The sequence below is a fragment of the Microcaecilia unicolor genome, chromosome 4 (assembly GCF_901765095.1).
Source record: "Microcaecilia unicolor chromosome 4, aMicUni1.1, whole genome shotgun sequence".
Taxonomy (NCBI): Eukaryota; Metazoa; Chordata; class Amphibia; order Gymnophiona; family Siphonopidae; genus Microcaecilia; species Microcaecilia unicolor.
Genome location: NC_044034.1, coordinates 97268804 through 97286662, shown reverse-complemented (window position 1 = coordinate 97286662; position 17859 = coordinate 97268804). Strand labels below are relative to the sequence as shown.

The following is a 17859-nucleotide window of genomic DNA, read 5'->3' as shown; positions in this document are numbered from 1 at the left end:
CAAAGGCATGCTTAAATTTTTAGCATGCACTAAATGCTAGAGACATCCATATATTCATATGGGTATCTCTAGCATTTAGCACACACTAATTAGCACATGGTAAAACTGCTAGCACGCCTTTGTAAAAGACTCCCTGAAGTTACAGAGAAACTGTAACTGTTCACTTATGTGGTATTGAAATTGGTTCTGTGCATAACTTTGTTGTCAGATGGCAGATAAGTATCTATTTTGGTAAATTCAGTACTTTGCTTGTTTCTCCTGTTTCCAATCTGGTATTATTTTATGGTACTATGAACCATTTTGAATATTTCATCATTAAAAGGTACACCTTTTAAAATAGTGGCTAGGTAAGTCAGATGTATGCAGTTCCATACCCCAGATTGTGGTTATGAGACCTGAATAATCTATGAAAACTCTCTCTCCTGTTACACTAAATTGGAAGGACAGAGAATGCACTTGGTTTAGACTTGTATCTTTGAATCCAAATATTTTAGAGGTATGATGCCGGTATCATGATTGTAGTTAAGTCACCAATAGTTTTTTGAGATGGGGGATGCCAGACTTTAGTCAGTGGTGGATGAAATATTAGAAAAACTATTGCAAGTCTAAACAGATGCTTCTGGTTTGCTAGCATCTGCATATAGATTACTTCAGACAACCCTCCCCCCCCCCCAAAAAAAAAAAAAAAATTGCTTTGTGGATGTCTAAAGATTTTCTTCTGTTTTAATAGTTGTATTTATATATTTTTTGAAGTATTTTTATGTGAAGCTAGTTATTTGCCTTTGAAATGAAGATACCCAAAAGATAATCATGATACATAGTCAAGAGAAAACAACATGCTGTAGAGCACCTTGTTTCTAAAACCTTGGCACCATTTATGTTTGCTAATGGAGGTTCCCCTAGGTCTTGGAAAAAATGAAAAACAAGAGATTATAATGAAGCAAGCGTAATGAATAAGCTAGTTCTAAGATTACCATCTTGGCTGAGAGGGAAAGGGCTCAAGATTTAACAAAAAATACATTTTTGTAATATAAATGTTTTGCTAGGCCTAGTTGAGGCTGGTATTCTAGTTTTATGCTGCACCATAGATTTTTGATGGGCACAGTGATTCTCAAAGCATAGAAGTGCCCTTTCCTCTGAAAGGATGTAGATTTTCACAACCATTGCATTGGCTTGAGCCTTCTGTTAAATGCTTCATGCAGGACATTGACACCATTGTGCTGCAACTAGTATTAGATTAAAAAAAAAAAGGCAAGCCAAAAGGAGTATGAATATATACAAACTAGTAATTGGATACCTAGTAAAATGTAATTTTGGATACTTATCTGTGATCTTGTACTCCAGAAAAATAGAATATAACTGAACAAGACAATTTGTATAATTCCATTGTCAAATGCTGCCAGTCATAAATTACATGGTTGACTTTGCCTGTAGAGTAAGAATAATCAGATGAAAACTGTTTCCTACTGGGTTTGTACCCCCCACCCTTCAATCAGTTTTGTATTAGCTACTCCTACAATAAAGCTTCTTCAAGGTTTGGTAAATGTGTTGCTTTTGAGAATACAAAACTACACATCTTAGAAAATGTCAGCTTGTTGGCTACATGTTTGTTACAAACCTTCTCAAAATTAAGCATTTACCAGATTATGTTGTAACTGCTGGAGACAAACAAACCATGGATGGGCTAGGGAAAGGTGTAAGGTGCATTTTCTGGGTAGCTGTAATTAAGATTCATAGTGTTAGCCAATACACTGTAAAAGATTGAGTTCGAAAACTAAAAATGCAGGAACAAACTGCTAGGCCAAAACTACAATTTTAGAAAATAAAGGATCATGAGGAAAAATTCAGCTTCTGGGTGTTTTCCATGGTAGTCATGCTTCCAAGTGCTGCAAATGTTTGTTTTCCAAGATAGCCAAACTATGCAAATATGCCTTGTTCTTGCATGCAGTTGATCCATCTCCAACAGTATTCAAATAGATCAGACTTTCAGGATTTCTAGCACTTAAATGCAGGGACAGAAAACTCCATAACTCATGGGATATAGATTCATGGGTTATAGTTGATTATGTCAATTAACTAATTCTCAGTGAGCCTTGAGTCCCACCCAGCCAGTTTGGTTTTTGGGATATTCGCAATAAATGTATAGACTGCCGACATCAATGAAAGAACAATGTATACAAGTACATCTCATGTATATTCATTGTGGATATTTTGAAAGCAAGAATAGGCTGCATGCATGTTGGTTTTCAGTTTAGATTTTTTTTTAAACCTAGTGCTTAGTAATACAGTTTAGAATGGTTCATATACTGTACACTCCATATAGATGGTATTGTTTGGACCACTGCAAATGTACATGCTAGGTGCCAATCTTGAACAAAGCTTTTCACATTGGGCTTTTTAATATTTAAAAAAAATTTGTCAAAAGGTATTTTGGTCTTAATTAAGATCACAAAAAAAAGGATACAAGTTGCTGTTTTCAAGTTCTATTGTATTACATTTTGTATTTTGAATGCTAGGTCACAAAGCATATGGTATTCTGCAGGGTGAATGCAGACTTCTGTTCTGCACATTATGTTGGACAGCATTACCTGTGTGTGTTTTTTTTTTTTCTGTTAAAGGCAAAATGCATTTGTTACAAAGGAAAGTCGACAAACTTTCATAAGCTTTTAACTTTTTGTATTTAAGTGTTTGGATACAAAAAAGCATACAATGTGCAATTTTTCTGTATTTGGATAATAAACACAAAGGAAGCAAATTGGGATTTCAATCTTATAACTAATGATAAGCAATTTTTTCATTACTGAAAGCCTATTTAATAATTTGTTAAACCTACAAATATTTTTTTAAAAACCTATATTTTAGAGCTTTTAAAAAAGATTTGAGAATAGTAAAACTCATTTATCAAAGAGAGAAAAAGTTAATACAGGCTACTGTTAAGTCAGTCTATTTTACCACAAGTTGAGCTATTTTTGCAGTATCCCATTTTATGTAATGAGACCCTGTGCTAAAATAACCTGATTTAAGGGTCCTTTAAGCTGCAGTAAGCACTAGCGCGTGCTTACCGCAGCTTGAAGGGCTTACCATGGGAAGTGCTCAAACATCCTACAGTAAGTTCCTAATCTGCATGCACAAACCACTTGCTAGAAAATATATTTTAATTTTTCTGGGAGGGGGTGTGTCTCCACTCATCTGTTAGCACATCTACATTACTGCCTGTTGATTAACGCAGGGCTGGTGTGTGAGCCCTTACCACCTAGAAAATAGGTATTGGTAAGTGCTCACTTACTAATGTTTTAATGGCTGTATGCTAATGTCAAAATTAGCACATGGCCATTCATTCATTAAAAAAAAAAAAAGAAGAATCTGCCATTGTCTGGGTGCGGTAAAAATGACCTTAGTATGGGGGAAAGACCCATATAAGGAAATGCTAAGGGCACTTTTTTACTGTGTTTAGTAAAAGGACCCCTTAACTTGCCCACATTGATAACTTGGCCCCGCCCCCCCCCCCCCCCCCCCCCCCGGAATTCAAGCAAGCACTTTAGAAGCAGGAACATGTCAAGAGAAAGAGAAACAAGAGGTGTTGGAGATGCATTAAAAAATTAAGCATGTATGGAAATTTTGAAAAGTAAAGGAGAGAAAATGTATATTACAATACATAAAATACATGCACAGAATAGAAGCTCAAAGTACATAATACACAAACACAATCATGAGGATACATAAAACTGACCTAATAGAATCAAACCATTTACATATAGCAATGACATAAAGTAACAGAAAACAGTGCATTGAATATTGGGATATGAGTAGGTAGGTAACAAACAGCTAAATAACCAGGCTTCCATGTTTCAATGAACATCCCATTGTAGAGGTACTTAGGTGGGCAGAGAATTACTAAATAGCAATTATTCTGGATTTGTTTGCTAAGGATGAGAGTACCTAATTATCCCTTAGGCTCTGCTGAAAGGCTGCACTAATGAAAGGAATAATGCCAAAATGAAAATATTTATTATAGATATAAAAATAATATGGCAAAATGCAAAGCAATTTACAAAACTCTGTACACTACCAAAATATATATTTTCATATATCTATATATAAGTAATTATACAACTATACTATCGTGAAAAGATTACCAACAGCAGTAGAATTAGGCTACTGACCACCAGTCCTAAGACGGCCAAACTAAAACCTGAGCTATAAGAAGAAAATTCCTGCTTCCCTCACTGTTGTGGTCCCAAAGTTCTGGTAATGTGCAGAACTGGATTTCTTCCGGCTCTAGCAAAGTGCATCTGTGAGCCTTTGTAGATAAGGAAAAGTCCACAGTTCCTGCTCCATGCAGCTGGTTACGCAGTTCATAGAAAGCCACAGAGCTGCTTTTAAACTGTACTTCGTGCCAGGCAATCTTTTTCTCTTCTTCCCTCTTTCTCTCCTGCCCAGCATTCTGGGTCCAGGTGCCATCTATGGACCAATCACAAACTGTGTACTTCCGTCCAGCACAGTACCCCCCACCCCCCCCCCCCACCCCCGTCATAACAATGAGGCCTTATGAGCTTCCAGCAAGAATACCTTATCAGTCACAAGCCTGGTAGTAGCAAATTCCCCACCATGGTTCCTGGTTCAATTCCAACTGCTCCCTGATGGTCAGCAGTGGATTGAGATCCTGGGGAGCCAGATTCAATTCCCTCTGCAGTTCCATGGGACCCTGGGCAAGTTACTTAATCCTCTGTTGCCCAGGTACAACAGTAGTAAAATGCAGTACTTAGACTGTGAGTCCACTAGGGACAGTCCCAGTACCTGTAAAATGAAACTGTAAACTGCTTTAGATCTAAGCAGTATATAAATACATATTCATTCATTACCAAAATCTTCTATAAACAACTCAGTTTTTTTTTCTCCCTAAAACACATGGTTATCAATACATGACCATGTTAGGGTAGCAAATACTGTATTTCAACCAAGTATCAAAGTTGAAATTTGAACAGATGAAGTAATTCAAAAAGACCAATGTACGACTCAAGAGGGTGTTCTATGATGCAGCCAGAGAGCATTGGTTCAAGCTTAAGTTCATATTCCTTATCTGATTTTGAATGAAACAAAGGGATTAAAGTGTTGGACACCTTTCACGCTTGGGTTGTTATTTGATACATGCAAAAAGGATTTTGAGGATCAGGTGATGTCCCTACATTAAGGGGTCCTTTTACCAAGCTGCAGTAAACACTAGAACATGCTTACCGCAGCTTAAAAGGGGTTACTGGGGGGGGGGGGGGGGTGCTCAGGTGTCCTGCGGTATGCGGTAAGTTCTGGGTTAGTACGTGCACACCATGTGTTGTTATTTTTATAGTGGAGGGGGGCAGAGAGTGGGTGATTCTGTGATAATCAGCGCAACGTGAACCCTTATCGCCTACAAAATAGGTGATGGTAAGGGCTTGTACTAATCTTTTTTTTTGTTTGTTTTTAATGGCCACATGCTAATGGCAATATTAGTGTGTGGCCATTACTACAAACATCTAAAAATTGGCCATTTTACTGCTATGCTAAAAATGGCCTTAGCATGAGAGAGAGGCTCACATAAGGGCGAATTAAGGCCACTTTTTAGTGCTGCTTTGTAAAAGGACCCCTAAGACTGGTGCACTACTTAAAACCGGCATTGGTTGATGGCCACAAGGCTGGCAAGACTCTTCACCTCTGGGATGATCTTTTTTCACCTAGAATAGCGAGAGCGCTTAAGTTCAATGCTTAATATCTGTACAGGCCCCTAATGAAGGCCTGCATGCTGAAACATGGCCTGTGTCAGGTTTTGCCTGTATCCATTACTGGTGAATAAAGATTTTAGAATATTTTAACAACATTCCTTGGAACGTGTGGTCTTTGAACTTGTGTATTGGTGACTTCCGCCCCTTTTTTGCTCTTGCACTGCATCATACCATTACAGTCTTTGAATTGCAGACAGATAGTCCTCTTCACACATCATTTAGGGGCCCTTTTACTAAAGTTAAGCATGCACTAAATGCTGCGTATCCTATTTTATAACTATGGGACATGTGATACTTAGGGGCTCATTTTTGAAAGAGAAAAACATCCACAAAGTGTTATAAGGCAGCATTTGGATTAATTTCTTCTCAAAACGGCCAAATTAGTATTTTTTAAAAAACCTGTTTTATAGACGTTTATCTATGCAATTTGTTTTTAGTGCATCCAACTCACAAGCGAGTGTGCTGGAGGTGGGACTAGGACATTCCTAACATTTGGACATTTTACAGCCATAATGAAACAAATCAAAAACGTCTAGACCTGTTTTTAGAACATATAAGGCACACAAAGGTGCCCTAAATGACCAGATGACTGTGGGAGGGAATCAGAGATAACTCCCACCCTCTTACTCTCCCAGTGATCATGGACCCCCCTCCTACCCACCAAAGATGTGAATAAAAATATTACCAGCCTCTCTGACAGCTGCAGATGTTATAGCCAGTTCTTTGAGAGCAGCAAGCAGGTCCCTGGACTAGTATGGCGGTCAGTACAGTGCACTGTAGAGAGGGGGACCCAGGCCGATATCCTACTCTACCTGTTACACTTGTGGTGGAAAGTTTGAGCCCTCCAAAACTTACCAAAACCCTACTGTACCCACATATAGATGACCCCTTCACCCATAAGGGCTATTGTAGTGGTGTACAATTGAGGGTGGTGTGTTTTGAAGAGCTCAGCAGACAAGGTAAGGTGGTAACAGTGAAATGTGTACCTGGGAGATTTTATATGAAGTCCACAGCAGTGCCCCCTTGCTTTACTGGAATGTCTGTGTGATCGGTCTACTAAGAATGCTGGCTTCTCCTACATCCAAATGGTTTGATTTTCTCTGTTTTCCAGATGTATGTTTTTCCCCCCCCCCCCCCCAAATGGACTAAACATATAAACGCACAGTGCACAAAACCATGTTCCATGTGGCTGTTCTTGAAAAACAAAAAAGTTTTGCTTGTTCGAAAATGGCTATATTTCCTATGGATTTGGATGTTTAGTGCAAAACATCCAAAGTCCGACTTAGACGTCATATTGAAAATGCCTCTCTTAGTGTGTGCTAGGCTTTAGTAAATGGGCCCCTTAGTGTATTGTTTAGGCTTACTGGTTTTATCATAAGAAGAATTTACATTTATTTCCTGTTAGATGTATTTAATTTTGGTTGGGATATTACAGGTTGCCCCCTTTGTTCTCTTTACACTTATATTCAACCACATCCAGCCACTTATCATAAGGCAACATCACTACCAGTGCTGTGTACAGAATGTTTAGAAGTAGGCAGAGTGTATCTATGCAAACTGGGAGTGCACATGTTTCCCAGCTTTCTGTTTCTTTTGACCCAAAGAGGATGTGTTTATGTTATCATTTCTTAAAATTGCCTTTTTCCCAGCAAAAATCAAGTGTGATAAACATAATAGTAAACAATACAGCCAGAAAAGAACTCCTTATGAAATATAGGAAAGCAAAACAACAGGCTTTGCAATCAGCAAATGCACATTTGCCAAGTAGCTAGCATACTGCATGCATCTCTTTCACTTATACCTTGCCTGGACTGACTCTAGACAATCATGTCACAGCTCTTATCAAAGCTATGTCTGCAATGGTAGCCCACTTGAGTGAGGTGATGAGGTGTTAATGTGTTGTGAAGAATATAGATGGGACCTATGTATGTATCACTGTATGTTGGTTTTATATTATGAATGTATACACTGTTAATCGCCAAGCACATTTGGATTGAGCAGAATTAAAGTTTTTTTTTAATAAAAAAAATTGTCTCCATAGAGTACAGTTTAGAGAGCTGCACCATGGACATCTGCTCCACACATTCACATCCCACTACTATACATCTACAACAGGAACTCTCAATGCAACAGTACATTTGGCCAGACAGTCCTCCAAAATCTATTTGGGGAACAGAATCCAACTCCATCCCCTCTAGGCCCTTCTCTTTCAGTTCCAGGCTTCCTTAAAAAAAAAAAAAAATGCCTTTATAACTATTGGTGTCTGCCTATTGCAGTAATATTTGTTTCACCTTTTTCTGTTGAAGGTAGCTTTTAGCTACAGCGTCCCATGTGTGAAGATTCAGAGTCCTGCTTGTCCTTGCAGTAAGCAGCTAATGTGAGTTTTATCACATGGTGGACTGTAGGACAAGCCCATGATACTGTTTCCTGTATTAAAATAGCAGCACACAGTAAAATTCCCATGTTAACTGCCTAACATGAGAGTGGGTGGGTGGTGGTCATGACATGGGTGGGTGGAGTGGCCACCTGTGACAGTGCATGGCTCAGTACTGTGCACTAAGTGTCAAGACTGCTGTTAGTACAGCTACACTTACTGCCACTTCAATAGGAAGCAGTAAGTGCAGCTACACTACCATCAGTCTGGTAGCATCCCCACCCCTGTGTATCTGATCCCCTTCCTGACACCCCCAACAGTAACCAAGAAGCCCTGATTCCCCTCAAAACACTTAGTACACCATGTATTTCCAATCCCCCTCCCACTACACTAGCTTCCAATCACTTTCCTCTACCTGCACTGCGCCCCTGTGATCTACAGGAGTCTCCTTGGTGGTCCAGTTGCACCGGGGAGGTACATGAGCACCTCTGATGCTTGTACTTGGGTCCAAAATGGCTGTCATGACCCCTAGCAGTAATGTTATGATACTTCAGTTGGTAGTAGGGGAATTGGAACTATCTCTTGTGTTGTTGGAGTGCTTGGATCGTTGGGAGGGGGAATAGAGCTCTGTGTGTGGGGAAGAGGGTGATATTATGGCAAAAGGCACATTTTTATGTTTATAAGGTAGAGGATGTTCTGGATTTCAACAAACAACAAATTCCTCATGGCTCATTAGTAGTTAAATCAGCTATGAGAAAAAAAAAACTCTAAATGACTTTACAAGGATGTAATGTCTCGCAGATTTTTTTTCAATCGGCTATGCTGTCTGCAAAAATCTCAGTTCATACTTTCCATCATATAGAATATCTATACACCAAGCTTGGAGATGCATCACCTCAGGATAATATCCCTGCTTTTTACATCATGGCTAACTTGGAGGAATGCTCCAAGCATATGATTAGGGCAACTCATGACAATTATGATACCGCCATTCGAGGTTCAGCTTCAGCCATAGCAGCTCGTAGGATAGCATGGTTAAAATCTTCAGCTTTCAGTGAAGACATTTTTTGAAAAAGTCACAGATGCCCCCTGTGTAGGCGACTCCCTCTTTGGAGATAAAGTAAAGGAACTGATTGAGGGTCTTAGGGATGACTGCACTTCCTTGGACACCTTGGAGACAAACAGCTACGCAGAGCAAATTACAGAAAACTACCTTATTTTTCATGTAAGTCTCATTTTCAGCAAAGAAAACAATACTCGAATCCACGTTCATCCTACACAGAAATTGGGACACCAATGTCCATCTCACCAGTCTAGTACCCCAAGAGGCGCCCTCAGAAGGTAGTTTCTACAATCCAGCAGAAACAACCACCTACTTTTTGACCTTCCCCAGTATCCCAACATATCAGTAGGAGGCAGACTTCAAAGGTTCAATGATGCATGGTCACAAATAACTACAGACAAATGGATTCTAAGAATCATTCAACAGGGTTATCAATTAAATTTTCACACTCGACCACCTGTCAAGACTCCATCACATTATCAAGTAACTCCACACTCAAATGCTCTGTTAATCCAGGAAGTACACAGATTACTCTTGGCTCAAGCCATCGAGTGTACCTCAGACACAGAGAAACACAGGATTGTATTTGAAGTACTTCCTCATTCAGAAAAAGGGAGGAGGAACCAGAGCAATTTTGGACCTGCGGATGTTGAACAAATATATACGAAAAGAAAATTTTCAAATGACTACACTGGCAGCAATCATTCCTTTTCTTCAACAGGACGTATGGATGACATCAATAGATCTTCAAGATGCCTATCTGCATATTCCTATCCATCCTCAATCCAGATATTTCCTACGTTTTGTGGTAGACCATCAACATTATCAATAAAAAGGCCTTCCGTTCGGTCTGACTTCAGCTCTCTGGGTATGTGTAGTGGCACCAGTAGTCTACCTCCATCAACAAGGAATAATGTTGAATCCCTATCTAGACAATTGGCTAATTGTAGCAAAAACTCCACAATTAAACCTTGCAGTGTTAAATCTTATATGTTGTCTCCTTTCCAGGTTAGGTTTTCTAATCTTCAGTTTTTAGGAGCAGATTTAATTTAATCAATTCCACTATTCCGTTTACCATTAATCAGATTGGAAACAATATTACGGCCTGTTCTTCACATCTAATCTGTTGCAGTGACCACAGCCAGAGCTCTATTAGTTCTTTTAGGTCATATGGCATCAACAATGACTGTCATCCCATTAGCTTGTCTTCCCATGAGACCTCTACAATGTTATTTAAAACACAGATGGATTTAGTGGCTACATCCGCTGTCAAATGTTTCTAACTCAAAGAATCAAAACATTGTTATTATGGTGGTCAGATCTAGCCAACTTACTACTGGGAGCACCATTTCAAATTCCAAATCCTACCAAGGTTTTGACAACAGATGCATCTAAGCTGGGATGGGAAGCTCCTATAGACCATCTATCAACTCAGGGAGTTTGGACTCCTCAATAATCTCAATCTTCCATCAATTTTCTCGAGCTGAGATCAATAAAGTTAGCAATTCAAACTTTTCATCAATACCTCTCCCATCAAGTCATTCACACGGACAACCAAGTGGCGATGTTTTACATCAACAAGCAGGGAGGGATAGGATCTTGAACACTCTGTTCCGAGGCAGTCCAGATTTGGAACCTAGTTCTAGCTCTCCACTGTTATATGCATTCCCTCCATTTCCACTCATTTCAAGGATGTTGAGAAAAACAATTCAGGACAAGGCATCAATGATATTGATAACACCATATTGGCCAAGACAACCTCAAATGCATCCTCAGTGTCAGGATCTGCTAACACAGCAAGACAACACTCTTCTGCATCTGGACATACATACCCAGACTCCACTTAGCAGCTCGGCGTCTCCACATCACAGAATGACATCACCTATATTTTCCAAACCAGTCATAAATGTCTTATTAGCTTCTATGAAACTCTCCACAAGAAAATCTTATGCTTCAAAATGGCATAGATTTGTCGTTTGGTGTACTTCTAAACATGTGGAACCATTCACATGTTCCATTTTGAATGTCCTAGATTATCTTCTTCATCTTTCCAACAGTGGATTATCGGGTTCTTCGATCAGAGTACACTTAGCAGCACTTTCAGTTTTTCACAATCCTATTCATGATACTACATTATTTTGTCATCCTATAACTAAAAGATTAATGAAGGGGTTATTAAATCTACACCCACCTATTCAACAACCACAAGTAGTCTGGGATCTTAACAAGGTCCTTAATCAACTTATGCATTCACCCTTTGAACGTATGCATTCGTTGGATTTTACATTTGCAACTTGGAAAACGGCTTTTCTCCTTACATCTGCATGGCGTATTGGAGAAATTCAGGCTTTGGTATATTATCCTCCATATACCCAAATTTTACATAAAGTTGTTTTACGTCCACATCCAAAGTTTCTTCCACAAGTGGTTTCTCCTTTTCATATAAATCAATTATTTTACCAGCATTTTATCCTCCACCTCATTCTTCACCGAGGCATGGGGAATTGCATACATTGGATTGTGTTTGAGCGCTCACTATTTACTTGCAACATACTATTTCTACTCATTGGCCATCTCAGTTATTTTTCTCCATTGATCAAGATCATCCTTGTCAAGTGTCTAAACGTACCATCTCTCACTGGATTGCGAACTGTGTTAATTTTTGTTACCAAAATTAATCTTCTTCTCCATTGGAGAAAATCTCACGTGTTACAGCACACAGACAGTGAACCATGGCGGTTTCTATAGCACATCTGCATCAAGCATCTTTAATAGATATTGTCACGTTTGCGACCATATTCCATGCTGGGCTTGCTTTGGGGTAGCTCCAGTCAAGTCTGGCTGGCTGGAAAATCCTGAAGCCTGGGGGAAAATCCTGAGTCCCATTCCAGTCAAGCCAGATCCGGTCCGGGATCCTGTTCTTGCCAAGCCATGCTTTGCTGTCAAGCCTCACCCTTCTTCATGACCTCAGCTGGGAGTGCCTTTATCAAGCACCTGGGAACTTTCTGGTTTGCCTTTGCAACAGAGGTCCTCAGAGGAGTTTTCCTTTGATGAGAGTTAGTTGCAGTGCTTCTTCTTGTTTTCAGCTTTGACCCTGCTAGCCTTTTGGATTACTCTACTGTCTGCCACCTGCCTAGAGACCCGGCTTGGTTTTGGATAATTCTACTGTCTGCCACCTGCCTAGAGACCCGGCTTGGTTTTGGATTATTCTACTGTCTGCTGTTTGCCTAGAGACCCAGCTTGCTTCTGGACTTTTCTACTGTCGGCTGCCTGCCTAGAGACCCGGCTTGGTTTTGGATTACTCTACTGTCTGCTGTTTGCCTAGAGACCCAGCTTGCTTCTGGACTTTTCTACTGTCTTCTGCCTGTCTGGAGACCCCAGCGTGTATTGCCTCAGCTGCAGTTCCTGTCCGGTGGTTCCTGGTCTGGGATTGACGGTACGTCTATTTTACCTTGTCTTGTGTTTGGGTGATTCTCCTGCTGCTGTCGCTCTGCGGCAGTGGTCCAAGGGCTCACTACCCAGAGGTTCTGCGAGAAACCTGACAGATATTTGCAGAACAGCAACATGGTCATCAGTGCCTATCTTTACTCATCACTACTGTCTAGAGGTTGCTTCAGCTGCTGATTCCAGATTCAGACAAGCAGTTTTGGAGGCGGGTATTTGACTTGACAATTTGCCTCTTCCTCCAGACACAGGTTACCAGACTTCTTTATTATTTGTTACAAATACTCTATACTATATGCTTTTTAGTCTTTTACCTGTGTATAGCTAGTGAGTATTAATCTGTGTGGCTATCTGATCTTCAGCTCTATGGAGAAATGAGAGTTGCTTACCTGTAACGATAGTTCTCCGTGGACAGAAGATCACATAGCTACACAGCCCCTCCCTCCCCATAGTTGTTGATTGCTATTCATAAAACTGACGGGGGCGTGGTTATGGGCTATTTTAACTCAGTGACAGGAGCGAGAAGTTAGGGGAATGCGCAGTAAAGTGTTTTTTAAAAAACTATTTTATTGAGTATAATTGAAAGTCAAAAATATATAGTAAATTCAGGTATAAACAATTACAAATGTATAATAGTAACAAGAACAGTACAAGTACTACAGAGAAAGCATGAGTATAGTGAGTGTATATCGGGATCAAAGTATAAATACTCTCGGATAACAAAGTGCTGACCTTTGTGAGTTACTTACTAGATAAATAATTATCTAAAGTTTTCCATTTTAACAACAAATGAAATTTCTGGAATGTACAACTTAAATTATTTTCATATTTCTTATACAATGTAACCCAATTCCACCATATATGTAACAAAGCGTTTAAGGGCAACAGATATTTATTTTATTTATTTGTTACATTTGTACCCCACATTTTCCCACCTCGTTGTAGGCTCAATGTGGCTTACATAGTACGGGGAAGGCATTTGCTGACTCTGGTGTGAACAAATACAATGTGGTTTGTGGTAAGATAAAGTCCATGTGGCAGAAGTCACATTAGGGGTCATAGAGCGGAAGAGTTGTGCTATGTTCATTACGTGCTTTGATTTTCTTGTGTAGCCGAGATCAGGCATGGAAGTTGGATCGGTGGGGTATGTCTTTTTAAACAGGGTGGTTTTTAGTATTTTCCGGAAGTGTAGGTGGTCGTGCGTCTTTTTCAAAGCATTTGGTAGCTCGTTCCACAGTTTTGTACTTATGTAAGAAAAGCTGGATGTGTAGATAGATATTAGAAAATCAAATAGAAATTTGTCTGATTCATTAGATATTTCAGGTAGGATAATTGATTTCCATGTAATAAGTTTTAAGGAGATAGTAGTTGATAAGGGAAGGATATCAGATATTTTACTCCAAACCTCAGCCCCCAAAATTTGGAGATTGCTACAGTCAAATAACATATGTGAAAGCGTACCAATTGCTTTGGAACATGACCAACATTGACCCGACTGGGATTAACCACTGGCCCTTGCTTTTCTGGGAGTCCAACGTGAACGATGATAAATGAAATATAAGGATTGTGTGTAAAGTGTTTTAATGTTTTTTTATTTTGAGCTTGTAGAAGGACCGGGTTGGCTGCCTCACCGTGACGTCTATTCATCTGTGTGACTATATGATCTTCTGTCCATGGAGAACTACCATTACAGGTGCAGTTTTTCTAGTGAAAAAGGTGCCGGTACTCAAATGCCAGGCCACCTCTTCATGGGTGGAGTGATCACTAAGGGACCCACCCCACAATCGCCAGGCCCCCTGCAATTAGTCACAGAATCTATGACAAGGCATAATTGGTACGTAGAGCCTGAGCTCTTTCATTAAAACTTGGTGACCATGGGTCAATTTTAGCAGACTGTGGAAAAGGTGCCGGTACTCAGCACCCTCAAAAAAAGCCCTGCAAAGCAACTCTCACTTACAGGTAAAGCAACTATTTTTTCTCAAGCTAAAACCTCCTTGGTTCCACACCTCTCTGTGACGGTGAACAGCGTGACCCGGATCTTCTCTTCTGCTTCCGCAGCGGTGTGTTTTGTGACGTTGACAGCTGCCTTTTTGCAAGATTGGAAGTGCTTCCGGATGAGAGTATCGCGACGGCCTCGGTTCACGGAAGCGGATCTTGCCGGAGTGGCGCGATGGCGGAAAGCGCCGATAGAGAAGCCCGTGGGAGGCTGTCGCTGTGGGAGCGCAGGGCCGAGCCCACTGCCCCGCTCACTGAGCGCCAGAGCGATTCCGTGCTGGACCTTAAGGAGGCGGCTGAAAATCTGCCGGTGCCGGCGGAGGTGAGAGCTGGGGGAGCCGCGCGTGCCGGTTCCCAAGGGGGGCGGGACTCAGTCTTTATCGTCTTCGTGTGACCTGTTAGGTTCTGTATGAAAAAGGTCCGAAGAATCACAGATAGGGTAGTCCCAAACCTTGCAGAGGTTCTGAGGAAGGATGTTTTAGGCTTCAAACGCCTTGTTTCTTATGTTAATCTAATATATGTTTTTTTTTAAAATATGTATTAATTTTTAAGTGGATTAACCCGTCTACAGTACGCGAACCTTGCCCCAGCTGTTTCCAGCCGGTCTGAGCCGCTTTGGTTGTGTGCGCTAACTGCGGCTCTTACTCTTCTCCCCTGTCCACTTCGGAAGTGTCAGCCTGAGGCCAGAGGTTGCTTCTCATGCTCAACTTGCCAAGTAGAAATTCGATGGTAATTCAAAGATAATCAGGCATACAAAAAAAGCAAGCATTTTTGTGCTAGAAAAGTTTTAGAACAAGGGGTCATGGTATGAAATGAAGGAGAAACATTAGAAAATATTTATTCACAGATAGGTTGATGGATGGATTCATGGAGTAGACTCATGGTGAAGATGCTGAATGCCTTAACAGTATTAGAATTAAAAAATGGCTGAGATAAATATAGAAGATTATTAACTGAGAAAGTGATGGTGAAAAAAAAGACCAAGTCAAGTGTCGGTAGTATGGGGAAGTAGGAAGCATGGGTGCAGAACTCCATAGGGACTAGTTCTCCAATCCTTTGTGTGGATTAGTAGGGGTGCATATATGAGCTTTCTTCCCCCAATCTGGCATGGATCAAGGGCAGTAGGGTGGACTTCTCTCCCCCCCCCCCCCCCCCAACTTATGCATTTTCTCATGTACCTTCACATCTTCTCGTCCTTCCATAGCAATTAGTTATTCCTGAGTCTGAATTTGAATGCTTGTCCCATGTTACTATTGGGCATCTAGACGAAAGTATTACTGTCTCCACAGGGTAGCTCCCACCATTTCTTTTGAAATGGCTATAAGAAAAAGTTCCATGGGCTTTCTGTGCATGATGAAAGACCATCCACTTACAGCTTCCTAGTAGAACTACCACTAAATTTATTTTATTGTATCATTCAGATTTTTCTATGTCTGGCGCCCTTTACAGGATAGGTCAGAATTTTAATATAAATCTTGCATGCCCAGTTCTGTAACACGTACTTCACATTGCTGAACAGTGGAGCTAGGATATTTCCTCTTACATTATATAAAAGAAGTCTAGAATTGTATAGCAGCTTCAACAAGCATGTTCTGATTCTGACTTACACATTTGTGTCCTGCAGTTGCTCATAGCTGGTTGGTTGTGTATGTATTGTAGGGAAGAGGGGTTGACATTACAGGACGTCTCTCCCTTGCACCGTCTCCACGCCAGTTGTCCCAGTGATCCCTCTCATTGTCATTCTGTCTTCATTCCTCATGCTCTTTTTTTTTTTTTTTTTTTTTTCCTTCTGAGGCACACATCTCACCGAATGCTCTGTCCCCCCACCCCAGTGCTGCTCCCTTTTCTTCCAGGCATCCCAGCACATGCTCTCTTTCCTGTCTAGTCTGCTGCTGACTGCAGAACAGATAGCATTTAGAGCAGTGATTCCCAAACTGGGTTTCACAGAACCCTCTTCAGGGGTTCTTCAAGAAATTTTCTATTGTAGAATCTGTATGAATAGATATAACTTTACATAAATTGAGGGTTTCTCGGTGTATGAAAAAAATACTTTAGAGGTTCTGCCATAGGAAAAAGTTTGTGAGTCATTGATGTAGAAGGAGGCTTCAGAGCAGACAGTAGCAGCAGATAAGGGTTGCATAACATAGGAAGCTCTACTCTTCCATGTCTTCAGTTCGAAGGGCCTGGAGATTCCTTCAGACTTTATTTTTTCTGGTGCCTTAACCTTGCTCAGTGAGGGGCCCTTTTATGAAGCCGCGTACACATGCCCTACATGTGTAAATTTTGAACTACTGCCCGGCTACCGCATGGCCCGGTTGGTAATTTAATTTTTTGCGCGTGCCCACAAAATTTCCGGTACGCGGTGCTAACTGGGTGGTAATCGGCATTGTATGTATGCGCTTAGACCATTACTGCCTGGTAAACTTGTGAGACCTTATCGCTAGGTCAGTGGGTGGCGGTAAGGTCTCAGGCCCAAAGTGGACACGCGCCAATCTTTATTTTGCCACATGTCCGTTTTCGGCCAAAAAAAGGCCTTTTTCGCAGGCGCGCTGAAAAATGGACCTATGTGCGTCCAATACACGCGTCTACAGCAGTGCAGGCCATTTTTCGGCGCACCTTAGTAAAAGGACCCCTGAGTGATGCAGGAGGCACCCCTCTTAGCCTCAGGTGTCCATCGAGCTGCGCTACACAATAGCCAGCCCTGACTGGATGGGCCTGGTGGTTGTTATTTGCCATTCATTTGTATGTTACTAAGGGATGCTTGTGATCATGTAATAATATATGAAACTTGAGGTAGCAGCACAAGGTAGACTCTTCAAGATAGTTTTGTTTGCTTATTTTTTTGTTATATTTAGGGCTTCTATTCTTAGGTGTTTATACATTGTAAATTTAGATGCTTATTTTCCAGTGAATTGGGAGTTCTTTAAAAGTACAAAAAGACAATGGTTATCCATGTTTTTGTGCCACAGCTATTATTCCTGGGCACCTCTTCCTGCGGAATTAAACAGGTACTTTTCTGCCACTTAGGAGTTCAATTACCCGCATATAGACTGGGGTAATGTAACATCTGTACACGCAAGGGACATAAGATTTCTTGATGAAATCAAGGACAGCTTCATGGAACAGCTAGTTCAGGAGCCGACAAGAGAAGGAAAAATACTAGACTTAGTCCTTAGTGGTGCTCATGATCTAGTGCAGGGGGTAACGATACGAGGGCCGCTTGATAA

The 17859-nt window shown here is 40.7% G+C and overlaps 1 protein-coding gene across 1 annotated transcript in view; it reads left to right on the top strand.

Moving 5' to 3' along the window:
• The first annotated feature begins 14707 nt into the window (after window positions 1-14707).
• COG3 (component of oligomeric golgi complex 3) overlaps window positions 14708-17859 on the top strand; it is a 155623-nt gene continuing 152471 nt past the window's right edge. Inside the window, 1 exon segment of the mRNA XM_030200514.1 lies at window positions 14708-14954. Coding sequence (XP_030056374.1) covers window positions 14808-14954 — 147 coding nt within the window. The 5' untranslated portion in view covers window positions 14708-14807.